Source organism: Ammospiza caudacuta, chromosome 5 (assembly GCF_027887145.1).
Source record: "Ammospiza caudacuta isolate bAmmCau1 chromosome 5, bAmmCau1.pri, whole genome shotgun sequence".
NCBI classification, from domain to species: Eukaryota; Metazoa; Chordata; class Aves; order Passeriformes; family Passerellidae; genus Ammospiza; species Ammospiza caudacuta.
Window position 1 is genome coordinate 11301854 of NC_080597.1, and position 13207 is coordinate 11315060.

General features: G+C 39.3%; 1 protein-coding gene across 6 annotated transcripts in view; it reads right to left on the minus strand.

Moving 5' to 3' along the window:
- Positions 1-2521: 2521 nt before the first annotated feature.
- CAPRIN2 (caprin family member 2) overlaps positions 2522-13207 on the minus strand; it is a 32000-nt gene continuing 21314 nt past the window's right edge. For 3 of the 6 annotated variants that reach the window (XM_058804517.1, XM_058804521.1, XM_058804518.1), the window contains 7 exons: positions 12729-12839; positions 11943-12095; positions 8848-9031; positions 7130-7315; positions 5752-5852; positions 4973-5039; positions 2522-3415 (listed from right to left, as the gene is read on the minus strand). In XM_058804517.1, the coding sequence (XP_058660500.1) occupies positions 2847-3415; positions 4973-5039; positions 5752-5852; positions 7130-7315; positions 8848-9031; positions 11943-12095; positions 12729-12839 (1371 nt within the window). In that variant the 3' untranslated portion in view covers positions 2522-2846. The remainder of the gene's footprint in view (positions 3416-4972; positions 5040-5751; positions 5853-7129; positions 7316-8847; positions 9032-11942; positions 12096-12728; positions 12840-13207) is intronic. The other 3 variants (XM_058804522.1, XM_058804519.1, XM_058804520.1) reach the window with 2 other exon arrangements.

Consider the following 13207-nt stretch of genomic DNA (forward strand, 5'->3'; position numbering starts at 1 on the left):
GTTTATCTTCAGCAGGCTGCACAAGAGAAGTAAATCAGTGAGAATTTAGGTGGTATCCAGTTTGCACAGCAGACAGCAATAGGAAATTTAGCAGAATGATGATGCCCTTATGTATGTTTTAATTAGATCCAATTATAATCCTTACATAGTGAAGGCATTTTTCCTGATGAAATTATTCAATCAACTTCATTTAATAGTTACTGAGAAAAAGAACTGTAAATAGAACTTACACTGTCAGACAGTATTTACATGAAAATTACACAGTAAAGTATTTCCAGGTCGTGAAACTCACCTGTTAAATGCTCTGCCCAGAAGCAGAATAAAGAAATAGGGCATTGGTCTGGACATACTTGACTAGACTAAAACTGTGTCAGTAGAAAATGTACTGAAATATTCTGAAGTCCTTTGAGAAGCTTTGAAAAACAGTTATTAGTCTAAAAGCATAATGAGATACCCCTACCCTAGTGTTTATCATAATGGAAAAATTATATAACATTTTTAGGTATTTTGGAAATCAGAATAGCAATTTTCTACCAGTGGATTTTGGCCAGCTATGGGTATGGAAAAAAGGTGCTGGGCTTGGTCTTCTCTAGTGTTTTTTAAAAGTCTTAGCATTTAAGGTTCAGTTACAGTCTTTGGATTTGCTTCTAGTCTGAAACCTTCCTTAGGACAGTACCTGTTCAGTTGTACTTACCCTCCTTTTGGTAACAGAGGTTGGCAAAACCTGCATTCACAGCTGGCTAAAAACACAGTGAAAACCAACAGTTCTAGCTTAAAAAGTAGCACATGTGAAACCTACTAATCTATCATATTTTTTAGTTATTCTAAGGGATGAGACTTCTCCAAGTTGTGTTTTCTTTTCAAATAAAAATAGCAGGACAAAGCCATACATTTTATTTTAAAGTAGCTACTACTGTAAAATTACTGTAGTAGAGATTACTGTGATTCAGGCTAAAGCTTAAAAACATTCACTTTTTTAAAAAAACATCCATTAGATAACCTGTGGTGAAGGAATTGTATAATAATTTTTCTGTTTCATCTTACCTGCACAATTCTGGCTGTAACTGTGTATTCTTTTTAGCTAGGAATGTAAAAATGCATCTTAAACAAGATACAGATCTAAAACTGGAATATTTACCTCTTATCAAGTTAAACTGCTTTTTATCAAGTTAAACTTATTCTGTAGTGGGTGTTATAGAAATAAGCCTCTTTGTTGCCCAAAGTCAGAACTAGCATGTTTTAAAATACAAAATACAGGCTTAATGTTCAATAGATAAGGCTTGACATTTTTGTAATGGTAAAAACAAGGTTTCCCAAAGCTTGTCCTACCTCAACTTCTCTCAAAATTCGCTAAACCCATACTTGAAATATGAGCACCCTCAAAATCTGTATGAAAAGAAAGCTGAGCTTGGAATAAGATCTTTATGCCAGTAACTTTATGAAGCCATGCCAGACTGGTTTTGGCATCTGCATGATAACAAGGGCAAACTGAAGCTGGAAGCTGTGCAACCACTTAGCAAAAAACAGCAGCTTTATACCAGGTCTGAAGTTGTTCAGTTCAGGTTCTTACTTTTATTTAAATAAGCAGATAGTTGCTTTCACTCTGCATAGTTCTGCTTCAGCCTTAGATACAGCAGTCAGGCTTGTGCACTGGCTAATTTAGTACACTCAGTTCAAGTGCTTTCTACTGTTAAAACAATTTACTGAAGCTTTTGAAAGGAGAGAGAGCCACTGACCTACCTTCTTACTAGTTCATATTACCATTTTAAACATTGAAACTATTTATAGTATTTGACACAGCAGCTTAGACAAGGACATACATCGTGGCTGTTCAGTTCTCAGGCCACAGGAGTGCTGAAGGCTGGTCCAAAAGCCCAAGAGCTTTAAGAAAGGGATTGCAGAAATACTTCCTAGCATTTGTATTCAGGTTTGATGTAAAATGCAAGCACCAGGCTTCAACTACAAATAACAAGTTCCTCAGCAATTCTCTGAAATGAGGAAACAACCTGTATTAAAATCTGATTCAAGTCTCATTCAGGGGGGGAAGCCATCCACATTTATGCTTCATAAAGTTGAATTCAACTTCAAAATATATTGCAGCTGAATAACAGCATAAGCCAGCCCCTTGAGTGACTGTTTGCAGGTTTAAGAATTTCAACTACTTCACTTCTAAAGGACTGATGCTATGATGACCATGCCAGATTTTGACAGGGTATGTATTTAAAAGCAGTAGTTCTGATGAAGTATGTAGCATTGCACTTAGAATTTCTTGACCTTTAGAAAGAAAAAAGCTAGCTAAATCTTGAATTGATTTTGATCAAGGTAAGACTCTTGAAAAATGGCGTTAAGCAGGAACTAAAACAATCCTAGTTAAATACAAATTACCCTAAATTATTGAAACTTGGAGACCAGTTCTATGTAATATTCATATTCACCCTACATCAGGAAAAAGGTCAGTGATGTGTCTTAAAATTAAAACCACGGGCAAGATTAATACTAAAATGCATATTAACTTGTTTTATTGAGGCACAACAAGGCATTGTGAATAGCCCATACTTGAGGCAATCAATAGTGTAGTAAGCTGGACATTAATACAGTTTAGGGTAAGTGCAAACAATATACATTCACAGCTTTATTAGCAAGGCTACATCACAACTGATAAAGTGCCAAATTAGTGCTGATTCAGTACCCCAACTCCATGATTTCACCTTGCAAAACAGGACCACCATTTCCCACCAATAATGGAACCACATATCCTCTATAAAGTCAGTAATAAGTGCAAAGCTAGTCCCACCCCCCTCACCAAGGTGTTTGGAGCAGCTCTTTTGTAAACATTGCACTGGATTTTAGTCCTGATAAAGGAGGTATCCCGAAAAGGTGGAGTATTTCCAGCTGCTTCCATAGATGGCTCCCCGGTGCAGCCGTAGCCAGATCTGATCTCCCTGGAAGAGCTGCAGCACTGCATGGTTACTGGCTGTCTCATGGTCAGGAGCCCCATCGTTGGCATAGGCCGACACAAGGACCTCCTCATTCTTCATGAGATTCACGTACAGAGGGACATTGACAGCCAGTTTGAGCATGTGGAAGATGAAGACGTAGGTACCATTCACTGGACAGTTGAACCTCCCAAGCTGGATATCAAAAGTTTCTCCGAGGTTATTGAGCAGCAGGTCAAACACAATGGGCTGGTCCAGAGTTCCAGGGGCCAGGTTGGATGTCCGGGCGGCGGAGAAGGCGACCCTCATCTGCTGCGGCAGCGGGTACACGTGCACCGGCAGGATGGTGGCGGCCTGGCTGCTCACCGGCATGTCCACGGGGGTGATGCTGCGAGAGTCCCCCTGCCCAGAGTCCCCACTGGTAAAGGTCTCATTGTCTCGTTCTGGGCTGCTCACCTGAGAGGAGTCACTCCACCCTGCTGTTAAAAACCATTAGCAGCGGTGAGTATTGTAACAGACAGATACCCTTAAGCCTGTGGCCATAATCTTAAGTGTACAGGCTTGGCTTTGCAGCAGATTGATCTTTGAGCCACAGCAAGTTGTCAAAGGACCCCAGTGAAAACACAACTTTGAAGCTGGCTCACATTGATCACACTTGTATTGACCAGAATGAGACGTAACTGAACCATGAACAATTACTTATACTTCCAAGTAGAGAGGGCAGCAGATTGTAACACAGGGAACAGCTGTTTTTTCCTAGTCAGGTTATTAGTGAAGTTCAATAAGGTACCATTGTGTCAAAATTTTGACATGAACGCTCCTGACTAAAAATAGTGAAATTAAATCCTCTGTAATTGTTTTTGCTTTTTTTTGCTTTAGTGTATCATATGTGAACTTAAAAAGCATATGCTAACTTCTGAGAAGAAATAAAACGTAATTCTGAAAACACTGACAAAGTTAGAGGCAAGTTATCTTCAAGATCCCAATTTTCACTTCATGTTACTCAACACTGTCATTCCGCAGTTGCATTTCTTGTAGACCTTCTCTACTTATGATGCTAGAATATTTTAAGTCTGACAAACTAGTGTTGCTTAAGTCTTCTGCACCTCACTCCCCAAAATAAAGCTGTTAATCTTTCCAAATATCCAAGTTAAAAGAGTGTAGAACGAAAACTGTATTAGATCTGAGAAATTTAAAGCAGTTACAGTCAAGCTGCAAACCCTTGTTATTTCCACTGGAAAACAACACCTTAAGACAGACATTAAAATAAGTGAAGTTGCTGTGAGATCCTAATGCTAATGAGTACTTTCATCAGCTGTTAATCCACCATCATCTCCTATTTAGTTCTCTTCTGAAACATTCTATCCCTCAAGTTAGGATATGACCTGCATCATCCTAAAACAGCTTCTACAATACACTATAATTTCTCAGATCTACAGCTACTCTTCATCTCACTTCTCACCTGTAGCACTGGAAGTCCATATTTTTCCAGCACATACAGTAGAAACAATTGATCTTTTTTCCAACTCTTCAAAACACATGCTATTCATGCTTGGACACAACTAGCCTTATTTATTTCTTTAGGTTTTATACTCCACTATCGAAGTACAAAGTACACTTGTATTACCAAATACATTTTCATGAAAAAAAATACTTTACAAAGTCTCTGTGATCTGACAGCCTACCCAGAATAAGGGAGGACTACACACTTCAGGGGAGAAACCCAGTGCTCCTTCCCTGAACACAGGGAACTGCTGTTTTTTCCTAGTCAGGTTATTTGTGAAGTTCAATAAGGTACCATTGTGTCACAATTTTGACATGAAGACTCCAGACTAAAACTAGTGAAATTAAATCCTCTGCTGTGCAACGCTGTGGAAGAATAGCACTCTAGACTCCAGCTAAGCTTGGTTAACTTACACCAAGCTCCATCTGTTAGGTGAGGGATCCTGTTCTGCTTTTCACACTGCTCCCAGTGACACCCCAGCTGCAAAGCCTAAGCACACACTGGACTAAAGGGGGGCTGGTGTTGGCCTTACCTCTTGAATTTGCTCGAGGACCACTGCTTATCCCACCTCGTTTATAGCACTGCTGGTAATTGACATCCTGGAAGAGACGTGTTAGAAGATGGCTATAAGCAAATCTGAACCCAATTGAGGTAATACACTTTCTCACAATGAATTCCATCTCTAAAGTACACTGACAGTTCAGAAACAAGATGCAGATAAACAGCTTTACTTATGGAAAATTTACTTATTTTAACAGCTTGTATGAAATTAAAGATCTACTTTGATGCCAGTTGTAGCAAATTAGCTTCTGAACAATTGAGGCTACTGATCAATACCCTTAAATCTCAAGTCTGTTCTAAGTCCATGAACCTGCACAGAAGACACTGACAGACTTGCCTCACACCAGGAACCTTTGCCTTTAAGTTGTTTTTATTATTATTATTTTTGGAGTTTTGGCCTAGCCACATTCTCAGCCAGTCCATTTAGGATTTCATTATTTTACATTACAGAGGCATTTTAGTGAACCAACTCTTTTAAAACAATAGACTGGACCCATACAATATATTGTTTACCATCTGTTTGCATTTTAAAGATTCATTTCAGACTAAAATCAACCTGTCATACAGAGATGTTACCTGTCTGAAGTGACTTATTTCAGCTGCTGTCTACCATTCCACAAAAGGGTTTGTCTGTGAAACAAAACTAACCTCTAGCTTGTAAGTAATAGTTCAAGGCAATGAGAAACTACCATGTTAGAAGATTTGGCTCCTATACAGTGGAAGGCTACTGTAAATAAAGTCAATACCTACCCTCTGAGAATATGGCATTCCAGCATAATCTCTACCAGGAAACTGTAGCTGGCCATAGTTCCCATTGGTTAATGAAGGTGAACCTCTGTAAGCATCAAAACCTGTTCAAATGAAGTTGATTATTCAGTATCATTTACTGTTTGATTTACAGTAAAAGTCCAGAATTTAACTACAGATCTTTTTTTTGGCAATTATGTACATAAGGTTAGGCAGTAACAGTGCTATTCTTAAACTTGGAATTGAATAGGAACCTTGCTATTCCTGTAACAAATGCATTTCATTAGCTACTCATAGCTTACACACTATGGCTACACCAAAATTGTGTATTTAAAAATATTAACATCAGGCCCTATCCATTGCCTGTGATACTAATGGGATATCAGAACAGCTGAAAAGCTTGCTAAATCCAGCAATGGGATTGAGAAACACTTTCTTTTCTGTTCCATACACTGAGCTTTTACTGGTATACATTTAGGGGTTACTAGAAAGTTTTGCCTCTTCAGCTATTAACTTAAGCTATTACTTAACTACCAAAGCAGAGCTGCAAGTAATTTCATACCAGACACCAGCAAACCCAGGACTGCTGTTAAGTCAGAACTATGAAACTCACCATCTGTGCATGTTCCTACAAGGTACTGAGCAGGCTCAGCCCAACAACTGAAGCACCTATCAGAGACTAAGTGCCCTTCACTTCAAAGGGGAATAGGCCACAACTTGCAGCTGGTAGCTACCAACAACCTTATTTTAGTAACTGCTTAAAGTCTGCTGAAACTCTCCATAGTACTTCAGGTAGCAGCCAAAGAATAACTGCTCTGCAGAGACCAAATAATCTTCCTCACAAAACTCTTCAGTCTGTTATTTGTCTAGAAGGACTCTTCACTACTGGGAGCCACTCCCCCATCCTGGTTTCTGCTGCTAATATTAAAGTGAGCAGTGCTAAGCAGAAATTACTTTATTTTGCACAAACACAGTTAGTGGTATGTGAAGAGGAAACTGGCCTGCCCAGTTTGTCAGCAAGATACCAAGAGACAGAATTAAGTTCGTAAAAAGTTCAGAAAAAGCAAATTAAATTGCCAACAGAAAAGTCCATATGAGTAATCTAATAACCTATTAGTGAAAGTTTCTATCTTCATATTTAGGCAAGCTGTGAAATTGCTCTGCCATTTGGCCTGACATCAAGTCCAGGGACCAGAAAAAAAAGTTAGAATGAACTTCCTTGAATTCTACAACAGAGGGCCCCATTCTCTGCACATTGCCCTTAGTCTTGTTTTGAGACATTTCACATACAGAACATGAATTTAATAGTGTGTTGTGTTAAGTCACATTCTACTGGCAGGACATTAGATTTTCTTTATGATGATAGTAAACACAGACATACCTTTGTAGCCACCAGGGGGGCGATAGGAATTAGCCAGCGACCTTCCACCTCTGGCAGACCCTCTGACAGACCCACGACTGTTGAGGTAAGGCTGAGGGGGTCTGGGAATAACATTAGCCTGTGCTGGATAAAAGGCAAGGCTACCATTGCTAACAGGAACAGCTCCATCAGGCTGATAGTTCACTGCTTAAAACAGAAGGCACAGGTAAGTCAAAGCTTTGTATAACTGCAGTAAGTTACCACACACAGAAGCAAGGGCACTATTAGGACATTCAGAGACCAGTTAAGCTGCTCTGAATAGACTGCTCTTCTGTCCCTTCATTACTTCATTTAAGTGACTGGATCCTTCCCTTTGCTTGCTAAAATCTACTGTAGACAGCACAGGCTCTGAGGGCAAGCCCCTAATGCATTCAACAGGAGTCAGTTGCACAGGTGAGAACCACCTTGCCAGCAGCATGAAAATACCCAATCTAGCTTAAAATTATGTAATATTTGATTAAGAATTTCCACTGATAAACTAGGTCACCTCAGTATTGACATCCCTTGAAACAGCAAGACAAACTCCATCACACCTAGATAGCAATAAGAACTATGGAAAGCAGATAGTGGGGTTCAGTCTCTTCAACAGACATTCCTACCATATGCTAGGCCCTTCAACTCCAAGCAAAATGTATTCAAGATTGCTTTTCACTCAGAAGGGTGAGTGTGCAGTTAGCTTTAAACACAAACCTTGCAACCATGAATGTATTCCCACAAGATCCTCCTTTATTCCAATCCAAAAAGCTTAAAATTGATCCAGAACAACAGTATAAACCCCTGTATGAAGTGTGTGCAGAGCCATTGCACAAGGCTATTAAAAATTATGATTTTCCACAAAAAAAACCCCACAAACAGAAGGCTTACCACCCATAGTCTCAGCGAGGAGAAGGAACATTGAAGCTAAAGATGCTTTCCTGACTGCTACACTTACACTGTTCTTTTATGTCTCATTGACTTCACACACTATATCAGTGTGTTTCTAGTCTAAGACCTGTGAAAATCACTCTGGCAGAACAACACTAGTTCTAAATGACCTTGAGCCATTTCATTACATTGCCTTATAAATACAGATCCCTAGTTGCCACTTGCTAAAACCTCAAGACATTTAGGGGCCAGTTTCATGCCAAATTTAGCATTAGCTATAAAAACCCACCTCTTGCACTACCTGAACATCAAGTAGTCAGGTTTGTGTTGAAGACCCCTTACTAGCTCAGTATTTCTCAGGTCAGAATGAAAACTTATCCCAGATTTCCTACTTAGCATTCAGCAACTCCCAGCACTGACAGCACTATTACCAGAGACCAAATTAATGGTGCCAAATAAGAGTATTTCGTCATTGCTACTATTCCAAGCAAATCATTGTTTGACTGGCAAGCATCACCACATATTTGAATTTCTCACCTACTGGGAAATTCAGGCATGTAAGTGACAGTCTGTTCATCTAATATAGAAACAAGTTTGAACCAGCCTTTCATCCTGCTAGCAGTTTTTAAATTAAGTTTACATACCATCAACTACATTAGAGTTGATGTATGCCTATTATTAGACATTTATGTAGCACCTGTTAAGAATTTCACTGGTTAGAAGTATTCACAGCACATGATAGTGAATTTAAATACTATTATAGGCTAATCATATTGAAAGACTACTTGAAATACACATGTAAGTGCAGTTCTCACCTGAAGACAGAGATTCTTGTGAAAGAGAGGTTTGTTCTGCAACATGAGAAGACTGCAGCTGGCATTGAGGAGGAGTCTGTGTACTTGCTGTGGAGAAACTCTGGTTATATCCTGCTGAATATGAAGAATCCTCTTTAATTTCCTGGTCTTTACGTGGAGGCAGTGGTGCATTCACTTTAAACACCTACAACATATTTGAAAACAAGTGCTCAACACTACCAGCTTACATCCCTGCCTAATGCCACCACCCTGCCATGCTGTGGTTTCAATCCATATGCTTGTTTAGGGTACTTCTAGAACACCAGGTGTTTCTTAGAAATAACCAAAAACCCATGCTTTTCCCTCTCAAACTTCCAGAACACACTCCTGTTTATGGAGCTACTACCCAAGGAACAACTTGATTGGCCATAGCTACTGTACTCTGTCAGCAGAACAATTACCATGCAACAAGCTATTGTCCTTCTATGGGAAATGCTCTGTGAAATCCACTGACTTGCTGTCCTACAGCTCAAGCTGAACCTGGGACAGCCTATTCTGAGATGAGATATTCACATTTGGGAAGAATCTGGGTCTTTCTGCATGTCTTGGAACCTGATGTAACACTGCTAGCCACTCAAACATCATATTACACATCATTTGCCCCTTCAGTAAATGGAGCTTCATCTTTCCTACTCATTTAACATTCTCCAAGAGTAAACACTTAACCTAAGCAAGGCTTGTCATTCAAATATTATAGTCTGGGCAATACAATGATAAGCAGATATTACTGCTAGTTAAATCTACCCAGACTTCAGTCACTCCAGTGAATGTACTGCTTTATAGCCAATAACACAATTACCAGAAATAATGCTGTCAAAAGTGGCAACAAGCATCAACATCAAATAGGCCAAGTCTGTTTTGATTAAAAGTATCTAAATTTCATATAAAGAGCTGCCAGCAGTACTGATACTAAGTCTACAGGTGTATCTAACAAGACTATAAACTCTCTGCAGACAGACTTGGGCAAAAGCCACAGCTACATGATGCAAGAAACAGCTTCACAGCTTGACAGTTCTTGCCATTTGCAGATGCCCTTATTAAAAAAAACCAAAAAAAATACTTTTTCCAGGGTCAAAAAACCCAGTATTGCCTCTAAGAGGCAGTAGAAATGGCTCATGATACTGAAGTGTTGAGCATAAATTTTGGACCACTGTAAAGTAAAACTAACTTATTTGTTTTATTTTTAATTTTTGATCACTTCATCTGGTAAATAAAGTGATCCAAAGCTATCCTTTTCCTAAAAGGAATTTGAGAAGGGAGGGCAGTCAAGCTGTCAATACCCACACCCTAAAGAATTCATACCAAGTGGTCTGCTTTTTCCTGCAGTGAGGGTTACAGGTGGAATTCAAATCAAGGACTAGGGCTACAGGTCAGGCCTGCCTTTAAGCTTCCATAAGCACAATAGCAGCAATGGGATGTTTGAGGACCTGTAATTAGATACTTCCATTACTGTCACTGTGATACTGCTATTTGGCAGGGAATCATCCTGGCTTATCTACTCAAGTCCAATGGCTGTGCTTTCCTGGCAGCAATGAGAACCTAAGCAATGCAGGGAAGAAGAAAACCCTGCACTGCAAAGTTCAAGATTTCTACCACTACAAGAGGAATGAACATCCTTGTGACTTAGTGACAGATGTTTGTCAGGCTTCCCCAAAAGTCCCAAGAGCAATCTCAGACATTTAACATCTCTGAAAACATGGTAATAGTTCAAGTGAACTTTCAGTGGTACTGTTATGATCAAAGCACTCTGAACACAGACAGCAAGTTCAGACATAACCAGAATGACAGACTGGGACTCCATATTGATACCATGACAGATGCTTATCTTATAACTGGGTCCCCAAAAGACTCTGGATTCCTTAATCACAGCATGCTGCCACTTCTCCACTTTCAGAAAAATCACCACCCAACCACTTGGCATAATTTAAACACATCCAGCTTAGGAAAAAACACCTCCCTACCACAAGGCGCTTCATTTGTAATGTGTATCACAATTCTGTGCCTCTGAGGTAGGTTTGACTTGAGCCTCTTCTACAAATCCAGAAAAAACCAAGCAGAAAAAGTCACTGCAGTGATTTTACTACAGACCACACCAGGATGTCACAGAAGTTTTAGCTGTTAACTCCTGTGATTGAAAGGCTTTTAGACACCTTCCTCCACCAGTTCTTACCACATCAGTCTCAGTACTGCAAGACAGAGGCCAGCAAGTTTTGAACTACACTGGTACTTCTGTTAAAATGGAGAATGCCTTTGGAGACTCTAAAGCTTGCTTTTTAGAAAAACATTAAATCAATGTTTCTATCATCTTCTGAAGAATGTAACAGGAGTAAATAATGTTACCTTCCTTGTACTTAAGGAAGAGCCTTCCTCTGAACCTCTCTAAGCCTGCACTGCAGATTAGTAGCAAGTAGCAATGTTTGATACTATTTTTTCAGGCCATATATCATTACAGATTATATTTGCCTTGAACATCTCAGACTGTGTGGTATATTTCCTAGATATGTACATTGACTATTGTTAACAACAAAGGATAATGAGCAACACCAGTTTTCCAAAAACATGCTTTCCATTATTCCAGTGGACTGAATTTTACCCCAGTGAAGCAAACAGTATAACAAGACAAACTCAGGCTTCTGAAAGCATTTTGGCCTAATATCTATATTCAGGATTACCTTTCTCCAACAAAGTCTGTTGTATTTGAAATCTTTTCCCAAGAACAGTCTAAGTGCAGTTCACCTTACTTTAGGGCACCGCTATCAATCTGTTGGTTTCAGGCCTGACTTCTCCCTCTTAGTTCCTTAAGGCTACTAAGATATCCTAGTATTAGTTTTTTGGCACTACACAGAGCAAAACCAGGATCTTTGTTGTTAGATCTGTTTTAAGTTCTGAAGAACTGAAGTTCTGAAGTCCTCTGAAGAGAATCAGAGGACTAATCTAGATTTTACTGCTAAAACAAAATGCCCTATCAAGTTCTGTACTATTCCAAGAGGAGCCAAGTCCTCAATGTTACTCCAAGTTACTCACAACCTTGTCAGTTCTGTGTGCTGCATACTTACAGTCTGCATAGCCTGAAAGGGAGCTGCTGTTATTGTGACAGAGCTGCTGCTTGCTGGAGGAGACTGAAAGCTTTGTGCTGGTGGCACTGAGGGCATGGGGGTGCTTGAAGTAGGCAATGGTGACTGTGGCTCACTTGGGAGGGGAATTGTTGCCTGGGGGAAGAACAAATGTAATGAAAGGTCACTTGATAATTATCAGGCAGTAACAGAAGCAGTTAATTTGCTCTAAAGCCTAGACTGACAAAAGTCAGCAGTTTCTACAGGATGACATTTGGACATAGTAGAGCTACAAAATAGCTTTTGCTTACAATTTCAAATCTTGCTGTGCATCCTCAGCAAACAGTACTTCTATTGCAGTCTCTGCTGATTAAGTGAAATGTGCCTATGAGCTACTATACATACTATTCTTTGGAATAATATCACAATAAAGAGACATTAGGTATTTTTCTCTCCACTAAGGACACACAGAATGCTTTTGGTTCCATTTAGTAGAAGATGATTGTTTGGCTGATATTAGAAATTACTTCTCTTTTCTGGAGAAACTTAGAAAATTTAGGGGGTCTGATTTTTTTTCCCCTTTCCAACTTAATTATGTTTCAGATTAGAAACAATGCTGAGTTGTCCAGACAAAGTATTAACCAGCATTAGGCCTCAGCTGAGCAGATGGCAAAATGAAGTGTTGATTTAGAACACCAATATTTACACAAAACAGGAGTCAAAAGGGGACATGTCTAGAGCCTTACTATTTCAGCAACTTAAATATTTATGTTACTTGTGATAGCTCACCTGGGCAATTTCAATCTTTTTAGGTATCAGTGGCTCAGAAATACGTGAACTTGTCTGATACAGAGGCTGGGAAGTATATTTCTCATTCTCTTGAGAAAGTGATGTTGATGCCTAGAAAAAGCCATAATGCACCTGCTATTGTGAGTAGTACTACAGAGCTCTGGTAAAGCTATGAAACACCAGTACTAAGGTTAAATCAAATGGATTTTGAAAGACCAGGACAAACATTAATTCCAAAGCCAAAGTATTAAACAGTCATCTTAACCAAAGCTTCAAGTAATTAGCTTTAGAGATTCAGATTTAGATTACTCTTCTTACACAACTGGTTGCACAAGCAGCCCTGCAAAGTCAGATCATTTTAAGAACAGTAGATTGCTTCAAGCATTTACAGTGAAGTCTGCAACACACACCTGTCTCACTGAATTAAATGGAAAAAAATGGTAAGCTCTGTTGAACAAGGCCTTGCAAAGCCTGTGTGT